We start from the raw sequence: 19,332 nt of genomic DNA on the forward strand, positions 1-19,332 counted from the left end.
AAACTGTTTAGGTGCCGTAATATGATAATACAAGAGGCCCATGGGCCACATCGCTTCACCTGAGCACATTGGCTAGGCAAAAGCACAAATCAGTTCAGTATTGAAAAGATTACGTTGGGGGTGGGGGGCTTGAATTTTAAATTACCTGATGATGCTTCCATGTCAATATAACAAATGGCTTTATTGTACTTGAGAATTCGAAGATTTTAAAAAAAACTTTCCCATATATTCCTTTGTAAAAATTTGATCCTCCATTGTGGCTCCTCCCTATCCCAGGGGTCATCATTTGAACTTGAATCTACACTACCTGAGGATGCCTCCATATCAATATGACTAAACATAGCTTTCCTGTTCTTGAGAAGAAATATTTTTTTCTATATGTTCTTATGTAAAACTTTCGATCCCCCAATGGGCCCCATCCAACCCCTGGGGGTCATCATTTGAACAAAATTGAATCTACACTACCTGAGGATGCTTCCATATCAAAATGACTAATCATGGTTTGCAGTTCTTCAGAAGAAGATATTTTCCTATATATTTCTATTTAAGACTTTGATCCTCCATTGTGGCCCCATCCTACCCACGAGGGTCATGTTTTCAACAAAATAGAATCTACACTACCTGAGGATGCTTCCATATAAATATGATCAATAAGGGCTTTGCTGTTCCTGATGAGAAGATTTTTAAAATTTGTCCTATACATTTCTATGTAAAACTTTGATCCTCCATTGTGGCCCCGCCCTATCCCCCGGGGGTCATGATTTGAATAAATTTGAATCTACACTACCTGAGGATGCTTCCATATAAATATGAACAATCTGGGCTTTGCTGTTCCTGAGAAAAAGATTTTTCCTATATATTTCTATGTACAACTTTGATAGTCCATTGTGGCCCTACCCTACCCCCGGTGGTCATGATTTGAACAAATTTGAATCTACACTACCTGAGGATGCTTCCATATAAATATGACTCATCATGGCTTTGCTGTTCTTGAGAAGATTTTTAAAGATTTTCCCTATATATATATATATATTGCTATATAAAACTTTGATCCTCCATTGTGGCCCCGCGCTACCCCCGGGGGTCATGATTTGATCAAACTTGAATCTACACTACCTGAGGATGCTTCCATATAAATATGACTCATCATAACTTTGTATTTCTTGAGAAGAAGATTTTTAAAGATTTTTCCTATATATTTCTATGTAAAACTTTGATCCTCCATTGTGGCCACGCCCTACCCTCTGGGGTCATGGTTTGAACAAACTTGAATCTACACTATCAGAGGATGCTTCCATATAAATATGACTCATCATGACTTTGCTGTTCTTGAGAAGAAGATTTTTAAAGATTCTTCATATATATTTCTATGTAAAACTGTGATCCTCCATTGTGGCCCCGCCCTATCCCCTGGGGTCATGATTTTAACAAATTTGAATCTACACTACCTGAGGATGCTTCCATATAAATATGATTCATCATGACTTTGCTGTTCTTGAGAAGAAGATTTTTAAAGATTTTCCCTATATATTTCTATGTAAAACTTTGATCCTCCATTGTGGCCCCGCCCTACCCTCTGGGGTCATGATTTTAACAAACTTGAATCTACACTACCTGAAGATGCTTCCATATAAATATGACTCATCATAACTTTGTTTTTCTTGAGAAGAAGATTTTTAAAGATTTTTCTTATATATTGCTATGTAAAACTTTGATCCTCCATTGTGGCCCCGCCCTACCCCCTGGGGTCATGGTTTGAACAAACTTGAATCTACACTATCTGAGGATGCTTCCATATAAATATGATTCATCATGACTTTGCTGTTCTTGAGAAGATTTTTAAAGATTCTTTATATATATTTCTATGTAAAACTTTGATCCTCCATTGTGGCCCCGCCCTATCCCCTGGGGTCATGATTTGAACAAATTTGAATCTACACTACCTGAGGATGCTTCCATATAAATATGACTCATCATGACTTTGCTGTTCTTGAGAAGAAGATTTTTAAAGATTTTCCCTACATATTTCTATGTAAATCTTTGATCCTCCATTGTGGCCCCGCCCTACCCTTTGGGGTCATGATTTTAACAAACTTGAATCTACACTACCTGAAGATGCTTCCATATAAATATGACTCATCATGACCTTGCTGTTCTTGAAAAGAAGATTTTTAAAGATTCTTCATATATATTTCTATGTAAAACTTTGATCCTCCATTGTGGCCCCGCCCTACCCCCTGGGGTCATGATTTTAACAAACTTAAATCTACACTATCTGAAGATGTTTCCATATAAATATGACTCATCATGACCTTGCTGTTCTTGAGAAGAAGATTTGTAAAGATTTTTCCTATATATTTCTATGTAAAACTTTGATCCTCCATTGTGGCCCCGCCCTACCCCCGAGGGTCATGGTTTGTACAAACTTGAATCTACACTACCTGAGGATGCTTCCATATAAATGACTCATCATGGCTTTGCTGTTCTTGAGAAGAAGACTTTTAAAGATTCTTCATATATATTTCTATGTAAAACTTTGATCCTCCATTGTGGCCCCGCGCTACCCCCTGGGGTCATGATTTTAACTAACTTAAATCTACACTACCTGAAGATGCTTCCATATAAATATGACTCATCATGACCTTGCTGTTCTTGAGAAGAAGATTTTTCCTATATATTTCTATGTAAAACTTTGATCCTCCATTTGTGGCCCCGCCCTACCCCCGGGGGTCATGATTTGAACAAATTTGAATGTACACTACCTGAGGATGCTTCCACATGACTTTCATCTTTCCTGGCCCTATGGTTCTTGAGAAGTAGATTTTTAAATGTTGCCATTATTTTTTCACTAATTCCTAATTATCTCCCCTTGAAAGAGGGCGTGGCCCTTTATTTGAACAAACTTGAATCCCCTTTACCCAAGGATACTTTGTGGCAAGTTTGGTTGAAATTTGCCCAGTGGTTGTTGAGAAGAAGTCGAAAATGTGAAAAGTTTACAGACAGACAGACAGACAGACAGACGGACAGACAGACGGACGCCGGACAAAATGTGATCAGAAAAGCTCACTTGAGCTTTCAGCTCAGGTGAGCTAACAAAACAGTTTTCAAATACATACATGTATACACTCTAAAAATCTAAACTAATTTGTTGATGACACGTAATAAAGTTGCCACGTTAATTTTTAATGACTAGTTTCTGCTATGGCATGATAAAGTACAGAAGAAACTTGATTCAGTTACATATATCTATACATGTACAAGCAGTGCTCGAAAAATAAGAATTTGAAAAGCATGACAATTTTACATAAATGTGATATTTTCAATTGTTTGACTCACTCACACACAAACACAGTCTCTCTTTCTTTCTCTCTCTTCTCTCTCCTATACGTGTAATAACACTGTTCTAATCGGAGTACAGTCTTACTCCGCTAACAATGAAAGATCTGTTTCTCCATTATTTATTTCAAGTCGATCTAACGCTTCTTTGACATCGTCTTTATCCTTCATTAACTGCTTCTGAAATTAGACAAAGATAGAATTTGTCAACATGTATATCATTACAGGAAGCAAAGGTACGATATTGGTTACATAAAAGAGCCATTTATAAGAGAATGAGCGAATAAATTCCACTTGGCTTGTGAATATGATTCCTAAACTTAGTGATCTGATTAATTGAAACACCACATGGTTTATTATATTACACTATTATAATAAAAATGTGCAAATAAATGAAAGTGATATGGTCCGTAATTTTGCGTACAAATAGCTGGCGAAAAGATTTCTTTTTAACATCGTGTTTACGGTGTTTTAAGAAGTGTAAATAAAATATATAATTATGCATACATGTATATGAAAAGTCTGATCCCAAAGAAAACTGAAATCAAGTAAACTAAATACAAGTTTTGACTGAATCAGTGCCAAAAGATAAAAGCGGGTTAAGAAAGTAAGGAATCGCGGATTATTTTTCAATGTACCAACATTTGTTAAGTCAAAGCATTTCAAATGTATAGTTACATGTATATGAATTTAGATTGCCAGAAATCAGTATCGAAGACGAAAACCATTCAAACTTGTTTCATGCAGCATAAAATATCTGGTCACATAACAGTTTTAACTTTTTCATTGAAATAACTTCATATATATATATATATATATATATATATATATATATATATATATATATATATATATATATATATATATATAATGTATACCAATTTCAGGTTTATGTTGATTAAAATTCATAAAATCTCAATTTTCTCAAAAAGTTGTTCTTCAAATGGGTACTGAAAGAAGATGTGTGGAAAATATAATTTCGAACAGCATTGTCCTCGTACACGTATTTACCAAAATAAACTTATTTTCAGTTGTCAACTGCAAGCAAAATGATTGACCATATCACTTTAAAATAATTTAAACCTCTCGTTCTTTTAAGTATTCTGGTCTTTTCTCTTCTAATCCTTTGATTTTTAAAAGTATTTTCCGAAGCTCGTCTGTAGTTTTCTTCATGTAATCTTCTATTTTTGATGATGAAAATAATTCTATTCGACTAAATGTTTCAGGCAATTGCTTTTCATATCGTGCTGGCTTGACATTATATGCGATTGGTCCAGCAATACTAAATCCTAAATAAAACAAAACTTTCTCCTCGGACACAAATCCTTTGTTTGTACCTCTGATTTTACTTATTCTTATTGGTTCTCCGTGTTTATTTTCGAAAACAATGTACGGACTTGAGCCATCACTACTAAATGTGGTTGTCCCATGTAAACGCCGGAGCTTTTCTTTAGTTTTATAGTGGTCCCATAAAGAGTTATCAAACTGGGAGTCGGGATTCTCTCTAACAAACACGGGCATTTCCCATCGATGACATAGAGACCTCAATCCTTTTCCTTTTGCAAGGAAAAATTGCGGTGTTGGTTGCGAGATATTCCGTTCTTCTTTAATGAAATGAGAAAATTTTTGTACATTTGGTTTGTATTTTTCTTGTTTATAATTCCTTTTTAAATAGGAAAGTGATTTCTGCAATAGAGAATCGTCGTAAAAACTCTTTGGATTATCACAGGGCCACAGAAGCATACTGATGAATAAATATGCTAAATCCACCCTTTCTGAGCCTGCAGAAATGATTTTTTGACAAGTTTTAAGAATATCCTTTTCAGAATCACGATTTGGACTCCCCATAATCCCAAGAGCAACATTTACACAAACTTGGTTAGCAAGATCGTTTGAATCCTTCGATTCAATTGCCATGACATGTTCTTTAATTTTGTTTAAATTCTCCTGTATTTGTTTAGGTCCTAGCTTGTTTCCACTATTTTTCATATGACTGAAAATATTCATATACGAGTTTCCTTTGAGAGTCCATAATCTTCCTCTGTGATATGCATCCCTGCTTGCTTGATTCACACCTTCAACCTGATTATGAGGATCAGATTCACCATAAATTTGAGAAAATCTTTCCAACATTCTTTCATGTCCATAGTGAAAACTTCGATAAAATCTGTGCTCCTTCAATTTAGTTGTGTTTCTAAAAGCTTCTTCAGGTGCATAAAAAGTGGTATTGAAACAAACATTGTCCTCCAAAACCTTAAAAGCATTATGACCCTGCTCCCTCATTTGTTTCAGACGCTGATGAAAACTTTGCCAAACGATAGATATTTCATCGGGAATAAATTCCGTATTTTTGAGATAGTGTACCATATCTTTTCTATCCATAGTGCAGTTGATGTTCATCGTTAAAAATTTTGTTATTTCATTAATGGTGTGAATGGCATCATGAAAGGGATTAAGCAATTTCTGTGTGTCTGTTTCATCGTCCCGTTCCCTCTGAGCACGAAGAAACACCTCCAAGGAATTTAAAATCAGGTCTAAGTGTTCACATGCATCTTTCGGTTGAAAAAATTTCTGCTTTGTGAGATGTTTAAATTTTTCTCGCAATGCAAGGCCGTATGTGTGAAGAATATATGATAGTGATTGTTTCGATGATAAGTCAACAGCTTCTTTAGCCCATTTTATGGCCTCATCATATTTCTGCCATTTCAAATAAAGTCGAGCTAAAGCCTGTGGTAACATATAATCCTTGAATTTGTAAAATCCCAGCTGTAATATTTCTGCAGCTTTACCATAGTTATCTACCGATCCACTAATTATATCTTCAATCAAAGGACTAAATTGTGTCGTCTTCTCGTCGTCATATTCTTCTTTTTTCCGACGCTTAAGCATATCTAAAGTGAAATCGACGAGGAGCTTTTTCCCATACGAATTACTTTGTAAAAGTGAGCAGTTGAGATATTCTTCTGCAATGTCAGTCAGCTGCGTTTCTTCACGTTTCATTATTTCCTTTAGGAGTACTTTTCCAAGGCTAGGGTGTGCTATTCGAACTTGTCGTCCACTTGCATTTTCCTTTTCCTCGATTATAAGTAAAACACGTAGAGGACTTGATAAACGATCTTCCCAGAATCCATGCTTGCTTCCCATTAGCTCATCACAACATTCGAGTGGAATAAAAACCTTTACCCCACGTCTTGTAAATGACGAGTATGATGCAAGAAAAGACACGTATTTCATTAATTTGTATTCATTTGACGTAGGGTCAATGTCACAGATTAAATGCTGGATGGTTGTTTTGATATATTCTGGATTGAATTCTGAGCGCATGATCATGAATGATATTAAATGTTGAGGTTTATATTCTTCTAATTCTAATTCCTTTCCAGTTCGCTCTAACTCATCAAATTTGTCTGTGAACCATGTCTTCTCGCTTTTGCTAAGTTCCTGTTTTAGATAGAATATATTCTGACTTTGATATTCACCGTAACTTATTTTTTCCTCCCTTTGACACATTATTAAAAGACAATCCATCCCTTCACTCAAAGTTTTTTTCCTGAATTCAATATTCAATTGCCTTGTAAATTCAGTTATAGAAAGTTCTGTTTGAACAATGTCATCCAACAATAGAATAACTGGTCCCGGTTGCGATTCATTTTCGTCGCATTCCTTGTATTGCCAAAGTGAAAGAATATGAGAGGTGGTCATTTCTGATATTTTCTGAATTACACAACATCTATACTTTCGTCTGAAATTCCATAAAAGTTGGTGTCCAAGGGTTGTAGCTCCAGCTCCCGGTTCATGTGCAATAGTAAGTGTTACTATTTTCCGTGTTTCTTCTTTGGCAAAAAGGAGCAGAGACTGAGCTCTCTCTTGTAAAGTCAAGAATTTATATCTTTCACAAACATGGTTTTCGAAAAAGAAATTCCACCATGTTACATGCTTGCCTTTGTAAAACTGTAATTCTTGTTCTCCAGCAAACTGTTTTCGAACTTTACTGTTCTTGAATTCTTTGCTTTCACATTGATTTGCGCTCAATATACTTAAGTCATCTAAAGCATCTATAAATCTCTCATCAACATGAACAAGAGCACCAGATGAAGATGGCAAAAAACAATTCATTTTTTCATCATATCCCGTTAATGAAGTGATAGTACTTTTCACATGTTCCCATGGCATCCCTACTACTGAAACATTCTCTAACTGTTCCCTATCCCCTTTACATTCTTGTTGTATAGTTTCAGCAAAATCGTCAAATACTCTTTGGTGTTCTGCAATGATTACAACTGGTTCCCAACCAAAGTTTCTTGTTATTTCGTTAAATGTATCTATTAATCCAAAATAGTCACTTGAAAAAAGAAGGATTAATATTACTGCTCTTCCTTTAGGAATCACGAAATTTTGGTTAAAAAATGAGACAGCATCACAAACACCAGCTGAGTATGATACGTGCCATCCAGACCTGTTCAGATGAGGTTTATCTTCAAAATAATCATTTCGTCCATTAGCAAATATCCACACAGTTTTCACATCATAAGGCAGACCTAGTTTGTTTGCCAGTTCTTGAAAGTTCCCAGCGTTATCGTGGAACAAACGTTCTGTTTGTAAATAAGACCTCTCTGTGTTTCTATACAAGTGACACAAACCATTTTTATTGGAAAAATCGTCAAAATCAAATACAGCAGTGAACTGCATTCGTTTTATAAAAGACATGCTTTCTGTCCATTTTTCATTCAACTTCTGCTGATCCGTAGGTTTACTAAGCACAAGAACTGGCCAGAGTCGTTTATCGAATCTAAATGTACCTCTTGTCAGAAGACGCTCTAATTTTGTAGCTAATTCTTCCCTTTTCGGTGAAAGTTCAGTTTTTCTTTCATTATCACACAGTTGTCTTTCCTTCACATTTTCCAACAACTCTGCTTTGATAAAAAGTTCTTCTCGTTCATTTGTAAGGTGTGTCGTTGAGGAACCTTTCCGCACATAAAGCAAGGGTTTATTTTCCACCGATTTATTTGACAAATTTTTTATGTTTTTCAAATTTACTTTAAAATGGTGTTCTTTGCATCTACCATATGAAGGTTCTACATCTACCTCCATTACATAGCGGCAAATGTTTTCACCTGGAATAACGACTTTCACAAATATTGGATTGGATATACATTTCTGAACAATGGTCACCATTTCACTGAAAAAACATCTTGATATGCCATCACGCAACGCATCTGTATATTTTGTTCTGCTATCTAAATCTATTTCACTTATTTCAAAACCAACAATTTCACCGTGTTTATGTGTTTCATTGTCAGTGCTAGCCACAGAATCTGCCACCCCAAAATAAATGGTTCCATTTTTTCGTGCATTGAGACAACCACAGGCAAATCTTAATACCTCCAACTGGAATTTGATCAGTCTATTTTCTTTTGCCTTATTTACACAATTGAAAAATGATTTGAATTCTAAACACCTTGTTGATAATGTTCCGTCATTTTCTGGTTGGGAGAATATTTTTCCTGCAGAGTATACTACATAGTCGGAACTTTTTTTAAAATCTCTTGGAATCTGAGTCTCAATTTGCTTCTCTTTCCCCTTTATATTCCTCTCATGTACTGTCATATCTTTAGATGACTTTTTCGTTCCATCTCCTAGTTGTTTAATGCTTGATTCACAAGCTTTTTGTTTTTGGTGATCCAGATTTTCTTTTGTGTCAGATGTACTTATTTCTGGTACTTGTTCAACCGTATTACTAATGTTTACAGGTATTTCCCTAATCCTTGTGTCAACAAATTCACTAAAGTTAACTGGTGTTTGTTGTCCACAATATGTTGCTGGTATTACTTCCTTACAAAATCCTTCTGAATAGTCTTCTGGATTAAAAATGTAGTATTCCTTTAAAGAATTAAAAGAAAACTTAAAATGCTCTGGTTTTTTAGGGTTTCTCGACAAACTTGTCACATATCCTCCAACACAAGGTATTTGCAAAAGTGTTTTGCTTATCAGAAGTATTGCAACTTCAAATTTGAGAACTGTAGCAAGATCCTTATCCATAACAAATGCAAGTTTACACTGGTTTGAAAGTTGTACGCTTTTTTTCCTGTTATACAAATAAACACCTGACTGCCTACTCTCTGTAAACATATCTCTTGTCCTGGGTGGAAGATGATCAAGCCATAGGCCCATATGCTTGCCTATTTGCTTCCAAAGCCCATATTGCTGCTGTTTTTCTCTGCACTCATCTTCACAGCTTATGATAAAGAAGACAAAATTTTTCTCTAACTCATTCATGTTTGTCCACCCTCCATGGAGAATACTCAGTTGGCATGGTTCACAATCATCTCTCTGTAATTTATTTAACTGAAGCAATCTGCATAAGGCATATTCATAATCATTATCAAAAGAATTTTCAGAAAATGCCTCTTGAACTGGGTAATCAACAACCTCACCACCATGTTCTTCCTGAATTGGTTTAAATGGAAATGAACTTCCTGTTGCCACATTTTCAGATAAAAAAGTTGTGAACTCAGGTGTTTTTATTGGATCCTGTCCAATTTTAAATTTTTCATTGCGCTTTAAAAATATTTTTTTGAAATACAATCCTTTTAAATTCAAATCTTGGAAGTCATGTTGTATTTGTTTCTCATCTTTGTAACTGTAAAAAACATATCCATCGACATGTCTATCAACTGCACACTGACAAAGTTGATCAATACTCTCGTTTAAAGGAAAAATTCCTTTTATAAATTCCGATATTTGCAATGATGAGTAATTTAGCAAAGGATTTGATATTCCTTCATATATTTTGTCCCTAAAACCTAAGATTTTCCTTGCCAGTCCAACTGGTAATTCTGTATCTGTTAGGAAGGAGTCTATGCAGCTAATGTCATAAGAAAATAATGTTTGCCCATCCAAAACAGAAAGAATGCTAAACTCATTCAAAAGACCATCATTTAATCCTACTTCATCCTTTAACCACTGCTCAACATCTGTCTCTGAACTATCTGTAGCTATATCTGAAAAGACAATAAAAATTCAAACGTAATAGCTGCATGTATTTTATGATTAAATAAATTCCATATATTTTGATAATTTTGTGAAGTCTTTATAAAAACCTTATAAATGGTAGAATCATTCTGGATATCTTACCAGTTGAGGATTCTTGCATTCCACCTTTACCCTTTACCAAAACATAAATGTTGTCAAATGGCTCAAAATGGATGGAACTGAGTTGGTTCACAATTTTTCCTTTGTAAAGCATTAACTGTAACTTGCTTGGAATTCCAAACTCTGATCTTATCTTTTCTTTCAATTCAAACAAAGAGTTTGAATGTGAATCGAACTTAACAACAGTATTTTTTTCTCTATAGAGAAGACAGACTGGGATTCTTTGAGAATGGGCAATATCATTACATTTTTCTTCAGTTAAATGTGAGGAGGTCCTCTTGGATTCTTCTCTACTTCCTACGCTCCTTATATGACACTCATTTTCACCTGAATGTTCCATGTCCTGTGAAGACAAACAGAAACTTTTGAGTGTTAAAGTGGAAATTACCTAATACAGACTATAGTTAGTTTTGTTGCACCTACATGTAATTTCTGATAAGTTAATGTTGGAAGAGGTGTCTAATGAGACCACCGTAATTTTAGAGTTGCACTTTGAACATGCATTGCTTTTAGAGCTTTTTTTATTCCCATAATTGAGACAACAGGCCTTAGAGCCTTAACGGTCACCTGAGTATAATGTAACGATCCCTACATTAAAACAAAATAAGCTGATAAATAATATAAAAGCTATGTTGCCGAAAAGCAAGAGAAATAGGATGATCAGGGATCTGCAAAATATTAATTTAGTACTCAGTAACAAATCTTAAAGTTGATCTATTTATTTGCCTATACTTTCCCCCATTTATCACTATCCTAAAGCGGACTAAACAAAACAATAGTTCTAGAGCACTATTAGTTAACACATTTCATTCCCCCTCACATTGGCCTCTCTTAGTCTTTGAAGATTATCTATTGTACAAAGATACAGTATTTTTGTCCCATTTTTATATATCTATTATTTAAAAGTTTATCTGACTATTAAAAAACTATGAAAGTACTTTTGTATGAAATATTATAAAAATTCTTGTAAAATTCTGTAATTCAAATGTCCATTAAAGTTACATTATTTACAGTGATTAACTATTACAGGTGGATAGCAAAGTAGAATAACTTTCTCTCAGTAGAAATTTATAAACTGACCAAAGGGTACAGATTTTCAAAATCTGGTAAAAGCACCCTTGCTTATTTCACTTTCACATACTCTATTTGCCTCCTAGATGCCCAATAGCAGACAAGAAGATTTTCAAGGAAATAATCCATTTACACTATAGATTCAATATAGCCACACCCTATAGCTATTACCAAAGCCCCTGATCCATCCAAGAAGTAATCTTGCTCACCATAACAATGCACTTAGTAGGTTTCCTAAATAACAATGGGCAGAGAAGATTTTCAAAGAAATAATGCATTTCTACTACATATTCAAAAGAGTCTCACCAAAACATCATTATGAATTTCAAACTTTTAAAAAAGATAACCTTGCTCGTCATAACCACGCAATTAGTTTTTTCTGTTAATTACCAAGGGGTAAAGAAGACTTAAAAACTAGAACTGTCCAAAAGGGAAAAATACCCCCTCCTACCCCCTCCCCCCTCCCTCCCCGGCTGGGTTTTTCAGAGAAGGTGCCAAATCACTAATGTTTTCTGAATTTAAGAGGTGTTTACAATTTGCTTAAACATTTAGAGTGCAAATGTAATTGCTTATTATATTTTTTAATGAATGAAACTAAGTTGCAGCCTAATAAAACATCAATCCTAATAATTAAATTGTTTTTTATTACATTGAAAAAAAAAAAGATTGCAACTAGAAACTCGTTGCGAGAAACGAGAGGTCTTCTGTTCTATTCTCCATTCATGTATTATTGTATGCAAGTAAACATATTTATATATGCTAGTAATAGTGACACACACAGGAAGAAGCGTGCTTCAAAGAAATGCTTATTATGGAAAATATCACAACGAAATAGGTGGGTAGAATTCAACGCAGGCGTTTGAGAAAACACTGGATCAAAATTATTGTTCAAAGTTCATTTTAGTTCATCTAAGCGATTCTCAAACGCACAATGTAAATGATGGACAAGTAATTTCAGATTTTGTATCCAACGTTTTTTAAATACACACGAATGTAACCAGAAAACTGACAAGTCAGCAAGGGCCCCGCCGAGGGGTAGAAATATAAGAGTGCAGCTTACAGAATGAGAATTTTACTTGATTACATGCAAAAAATTAAAAATATATAAAGAATATGCAACTACAACTGTATTTATAAAATTTCAAGTTCCGTAATATCCAACAACCTGTAAATAGCATCCTTGTATTTACATAAGGCAGTAAAAAAATCATATCTATAATAACTCAATTAAATGTATATTTAAACAAGAATAAAGTATGTGTTCTATAAAATGCCAGCCTTCAGTGAATGCAAATATCACCTAAGCTTAACATGAACTTCAAAACAAACATCAGTTGCAGACAAAGGTGTTAATTTATCTTAAAGTGACAAATAAAAATTAGTGTCCAAAATTTTCTGCACCAGGCAAGATAATTAATCCCAGGGGATTAATTTTACTACTAAATTCTTAATACTTATTTCCCCCCTCCTGCAGAACCACTCACCCTTGGGCCACAAATTTCACAATTTTGGAAGAGGCGCCCTTGATCATCATACCCATGCACCTAGTTTATCTTATTTATATACAGGGGGAGAGAGGTTTTTCAAAGAATTTATGCATTTTCACTATATTATCAATAGATCTCAGTCCTAACACAAGAACCTATACCGAGTATTTCTCAAACCGCTAAAAAGCTGCTTAACTCATCGGTGAGTGCATTTGTTTACAATTGGTATGTTAACAAGGGAAAAGCATTTGTCACTGCTGAACATACATACATTTTGGTTTTTTTTTGTATGTTGTTTAACGTCCCTCTCGAGAATTTTTCACTCATATGGAGACACCACCACTTGCCGGTGGAGAGCTGCAAATTTTGTCCTATACTCGGCACTTACGGCCATTGAGCAGTGAGGGATCGTTTTCGTGCCAGCACCTACTGCGTCATGGGACCTCGGTTTATACAGTCTCATCCGTAGGACCGGTCTCCACGTCCCACAGTGGGATTCGAACCCGCGACGTAAGGATAAACTCCTTACTTCCCCACTCTAGAGCAGATGCTCTAACCACTTTGCCACGCGGGCAACAACATACGTACGTAACGTAAATTGTGATTCATGATTTGCTAACGCGATTCTGTGAAGCAGCCAATCAAATGACCCGTGCATATTAATTAAGTTATGATGATATTTCAGCGAGTTTGCCAATGGGTGATTAGTAAAAGACGAGATCACCAGTGGGTATCCAACAATGCTGCGACACAGGACCTCTGTTTACCGGTATCCAGTCTCAACTGAAGGATCGGTCTCCATGTCCAACAATGGGATTTGACCATGCGACGTAAGGATCAACTCCTTTCTCTGCAACTCTAGAGCAAACACTCTAACTACTGTACCACACGGGCTACAAACTTGGTTGAACGGTTTCAGAGGAGAAGGTGAAAATGTTAATGCAAATCGCACGACGACCGATGAAAACATATAGCAATAGGTCATCTGAATGACTCAGGTGACCTAAAAATTTGATAACCTTGTCTCTTTAGGTTAAAAAGTTACAGCCAAATAGGTCACACTTCATGGTCAATGTCATGAGGTCAAATCATCATATATTGGGAAGGGTCTTGTCACAGGTATTAAACTTGTAAAAATATGAAAGCCATATCTCTTGAGGTGCAAAAGCTAATTAAAAGAAGATAAAACTTTAAGGCCATGAGGTAAAAAATGATAGTATTCCATGAAAGGTGTTGTCACAGGTAATGTACATTAAAAATATGAAATCCTATCTACTCTCATTCAAAAGTTATAACCAATGTAAAATTTTGAAAATTAGATCAAACTTTTAAGGTCAAGGTCACAAGTTCAAAATTAATATTACCTTCTTAAAGCAAATGAAAGCCCTATCTTTGCGCTCATTTAAACATTCAAAAGTTATGACAAGGGTTTACGTTTTTGTGACAGACTGACAGATGGACAGACTGAGGTATGATCTAAATACCTGAACACGAGTGTGTATTTCTGGTCCTGTTGAAAACACTTCTCTCTTCACTTTGTCCAGATATCCAATGAACTTTTCCTTTAAACATTTAAGAAAATTTCAATAATGTGTGTCAGTATTTCATCAAATCTTGATTAAATAATTTAAATATGTTCAGTTTCAGCATTCTGACAATGTATTAAATTGTTGTTAAATTTATCAGGAGCACTCTTTGCCAGTTTATAGTTAAAAACTGACATGCAAAAGAAACGCAGCATGCTATTTTTCAGGGAATAAAATCACAAATAAAGTAAAACTTTGTACTGTTAGTTAGTACAATTCAACTTTATGTAGTCAAAAATTGTCAGTTGACTGATTTTCATGTTGTTTCAGGACAAAAGTTCTGTCCTGATTTAACATGTGTTTAACAGAATCCTTAAACTGCAGGTTTAACAAAAAATTTGGCTATGATTTGGGTTTACAAGAGTTAGCTTCTTCATATGTATAACAACATTGTCAAAAAAATATTTCCAATTTCTGGTGGGGAATTTTCAAAATAAGGTTAAAAAGTGTTGCAGGTGCAAATATTTACTTAAATACCATCTCTACTTATGAGAACGTCTCTCTGGATCTAGACAAAAAGTCCACGGACCAGAACACCAAGGGTTACTCCTCTGCATAGAATTGAGTAATTCAACTACAGCATCTGAGAAACATCCTCATCAAAAAGACTGACAGAATATTTCTCACTCAAGTCAAGATTGAAAAACTCAATACATCGTAGAATCCCAGCTGCACCTGCTGTATATGTCTCAAATAATCGCTATTGAATTGTGAAGGGGGGGGGGGGGGGGGGGGGAGTGAATAGTTATCAGTTACTTTCTGAAGTAATGTGTTAATGTTCAACTGTTTGGTTTTTTTTTAATCAAGTTATCTCTTACTGTAAAAATCTGTGTTTAAGTTTAAAATATCACGATATAAAAATATTCAAACATTTATTGTAAGCTATTTGTTGAGTTTCTTTTGCATGTAAATATATAATTATACATGAACATGTATACTGTTTTTACACTCCCCATTTGATTAACTGATGAACTTCCTTGATAAAACATGCATGGTCAACTTTAATTCACATCACAATGATAATCTGCTTATTTGAAACACGACAAATATGAATAAACACATTCTCTCAATATTTGCAACTGAAAAGCAAAATTCTTACCAATGTAATTGAACTATATTTATCAAGGTTTTTCTCAGAAACATCTTTTGATAATTTCCTCTGTTTTTTCTTTGGGTGTTTGTTGCTTCCTTTTATGCTTAGCACAGAGTTATTTTTTAGACATTTGATTTTAAGTTTTGACAAATGAAATTTGCCTCTAGGTATTTTTTTCCGTATTTTAGCTTCTTGATGAGGAATGTCCTTCCAGAATGAACTTGCTTTCCTCTTATATGCCTGGTAAGGCATATCAGTCCCTGGTTTGGTATGCTCAGTATTTTCACTCCTTTTTGTTTTAGCATGTGACATTTCCGATTTCCAGTCAAAATATTTTTTGTTGAATCCTGGTAGCTCTTTTATAAATAACTCTGCTCCATTTATTTTCCATGTCTGTAAAATAATGAGACTTATTATCAGCTTAGCAAGATCCTGCAGCTTTTTGTAGAAATATTTCCTATATATATAAGCCCCTATATTTGTAGCAAGCTTTCTTAAGTTTCCCTGTACTTATAGATAAGAGTCAATGTATAAGAACTGCGAACGATATATAGTATTGTTCTCCTGCCTACCTCCAAGTCAATTTTTCAAAAGTTAACATATTTGAATGAATTTCATATTTATATAGATATTTATATAAATTTTCATAAAACATTACTAATTTGGGAAAACAAAGAGAGATAAATCTCTAATTTTGGTAAAACTTGTGTTTTTCACAGTAGAAATCAACTGAAAATGAAAAAAAAAATTTTAAACACCCCCCCCCCCCCAAATAAAGATTGTTATTTCACAAATTCAAACCAAAGCTTTTTGTGCTTCACGGAAGGGGGGTGGACATGTTTACAGACAAAAAACGTAAAAAATTCTTATTTTTTTTCCTCCAATTTCGAAGGGGTTTACAACTTAAACATTGTATTTTATCAATAACATATGTTTAATATTATATGCGTAAAACATACGAAAAGATTTAAGGAACATTTATCCATATCCAAAAATATTTTAAAACATGCTGATGCTTTCAAGCCCGATATCAATGGAAAACATCATCTACCCCCCCCCCCCCTCCTTATAAAAAGAGCTGGAATTAAGAGTAATTAACTATTTAACACAGGTATTAAAATTATTAATCAATTACCATTGAACTCTTCTTTGCATTCAATAAAGATTTTATGGCCAAATTGCCATTAGTATTGAATTTAATGGGTGTAAAATGTATGCGGGAATTGAGAGTTAGCGTGCATCTTTATTGTTTTTAAGCTTTTTGTCCATAGTCTACAAATGGCTTTAACAGGTTGGGACCAATCGCCTTAATGGGATATAATAGCCAGTTTGCGATATAATATCCCAAATGGGATATACATTCACAGTGCAAAAAATGAAAATTTTCATTTTGGCTATAAATATCATAAATCCACATCAGAATTCTTAAAAAGGATTAACTTTTGGCATAGAAGTTTTTCTGCAACCCTACAGTTTGTTAGATTGATCCCCCAAGAAGTTTAGGAACTACCGAGGGATCAATCTCATAAACAGTGGGCATACAGAAAAACTTGAAAACCAAACCTTATTCCTTTATAAGTATGTTGATGCGGATTTATGATATATTTATAGCCAAAATAAAAATTTTCATTTTTTGCACTGTACATTTATATCCTCTTCGGGATATTATATCCCAAACAGGCTATTATATCCCATTTGGGCGATTGGTCCCAACCTGTTTAATATGCTATGCATATGTGATAACTTTTGATGTATATGATTTTTGTTTTTAAAGCTATTTTCCATATACGTAGAAAAAATTGTTTTAAGACTTTAATAAAATAATTGTAAAGCTATAAAATTTAAGTTTAGATCAAAATACACAAACAATAAAAAAAAAAGTAAATTCTGGGACCATCACATATTTTAGCAAATAAACATGTTAAAGGTAGAGTTGCCAAAATCTGTTATCTATGTTTCTGCTTTGAGGTATTCACTGTGAACCCTAGCTCACAAAAAACAAAAACCAGGAAGCTTAATTTTTGGGTGTGAAATGCTTATTTTGAAATAAAAATTTGGAATGATACGAAATTTCTGTAATAGAAAAGTAGTGCAAAGCTCTAAAATTACCCTGATCTAAGATCAGGACAAACCCTTGAGTCACAAACAATCCTTGTCTCCAGTAGCAGCCTTCTAATGTGTTTCTTCATTTTAAGGCTGTTGACCAAACAATGATTTCATACTTTTCAAACCTATGACCTTGATCTTGCATATAATGACCTTGCCACAGGGTCAAGATACATGTACAGGTACATCTCTGGATACAAGCTACCTTTCTATAAAATGTGAGCCTTTTGAAAAATGAAATTCTTAATATTTTTTTACTCAATCTGAAAATACTATGCACAAGTTCAAGTGGTATGTATACAAACTTAAACATTCTATAGCAAGTTGTAAAAAAAATTATTAGAGGTACTTTTAACGAGCTCACAAAATGTTATCCCTGCTGCATTTTTTTTAACAAGAGATGTTTGTGAAACACTTATGCCCCCCTCCTTCCCCCCCCCCCCCCCCAGAACAGAGCAGAACTTGACCTAGATATTCTTACGATAAATCTGTATACCAAATAGTGAAATTTTATTTCAGTATGTGCAACCTCTGCTGTCAAAATTGCTCGATTGTACCCAAAAACAGAACTTGGCCTAGATATTCTTATGATAAATCTGTATACTGAATTTCATTTCAGTATGTGCAACCTGCAAATAAAGAAAATGAATGGAAACTGCAACTAATTGGAAATTTTTCTAAGTCCAAGGGGCATAACTCTGTCAAAAATTAATTGCTCGATCATACCCAAAACAGAACCTGACCTAGATATTCTTATGTTAAAACCTGTATACCGTTAATTTCATTTCAGTATGTGCAACCTCTGCAAAGAAAATGCACTGTTGGTGGACCAGCAGACAGACAGACTGGCCGACAGACAGCAGCAAAGCAATATTCCCTCCCTTTTTGGAGGAGAGGCATAAAAAGTGCCCATTCAAATTTGGATCTAAACAATCTTTGTACCAAGTGTGAGCTTCCTTGATTCTCCATTTCAAAGTTATGGTGCTGTCAACAAGAATCAGTATAACAACAAACTTTAAGTTTGCATGAAATAAAGTGACTATCACTTGTTCAATTTACTTGTAATATACATGTACAATGATCAATAAGTTGGATAAAACAAGGTGGACCATATTAACAACAATAAATATTGGACAGATTATACTAACTTTAAAAGAGCTAGTTAAAACATTTTTAAAGAACATCATGCATATACATACCTTTTCAATGACAAACTGTGTTGTGTTCTTATCAAATAATGACAATTTAGCACAACCCTGTTAAAAAATGTGTTAGCATGATTAATATTGAGTCGGATTTCCCTTCCTGACAAAAATGTGTGAATTAACACCTTTACTTTTTCCCCAAACTTAAAGTTTAAATCCAAAATATTAAACTACAGTAAACTAACTGATATCATGTTCATACAAATCACATTTTTGGGGAAGGGGGGGGGGGGGTATGCATATATGATTAAGAAAGTTTCCTATGTAAATTCTAATTCTTACTGTGGTCCTACCCA

The 19,332-nt window shown here is 34.4% G+C and overlaps 1 protein-coding gene across 1 annotated transcript in view; it reads right to left on the reverse strand.

Moving 5' to 3' along the window:
* Positions 1 to 3,162: 3,162 nt before the first annotated feature.
* LOC133192877 (sterile alpha motif domain-containing protein 9-like) overlaps positions 3,163 to 19,332 on the reverse strand; it is a 54,611-nt gene continuing 38,441 nt past the window's right edge. Inside the window, exons 4-10 of the mRNA XM_061328881.1 lie at positions 19,031 to 19,087; positions 15,732 to 16,118; positions 14,531 to 14,608; positions 10,471 to 10,831; positions 9,147 to 10,337; positions 4,420 to 8,945; positions 3,163 to 3,516 (exon numbers count right to left, since the gene is read on the reverse strand). Coding sequence (XP_061184865.1) covers positions 3,421 to 3,516; positions 4,420 to 8,945; positions 9,147 to 10,337; positions 10,471 to 10,831; positions 14,531 to 14,608; positions 15,732 to 16,118; positions 19,031 to 19,087 — 6,696 coding nt within the window. The 3' untranslated portion in view covers positions 3,163 to 3,420. The remainder of the gene's footprint in view (positions 3,517 to 4,419; positions 8,946 to 9,146; positions 10,338 to 10,470; positions 10,832 to 14,530; positions 14,609 to 15,731; positions 16,119 to 19,030; positions 19,088 to 19,332) is intronic.

This window comes from Saccostrea echinata, unplaced genomic scaffold (assembly GCF_033153115.1).
Source record: "Saccostrea echinata isolate AGI-Se365-2 ecotype Australia unplaced genomic scaffold, CSIRO_AGI_Sech_v1 ptg000025l, whole genome shotgun sequence".
NCBI lineage: Eukaryota > Metazoa > Mollusca > Bivalvia > Ostreida > Ostreidae > Saccostrea > Saccostrea echinata.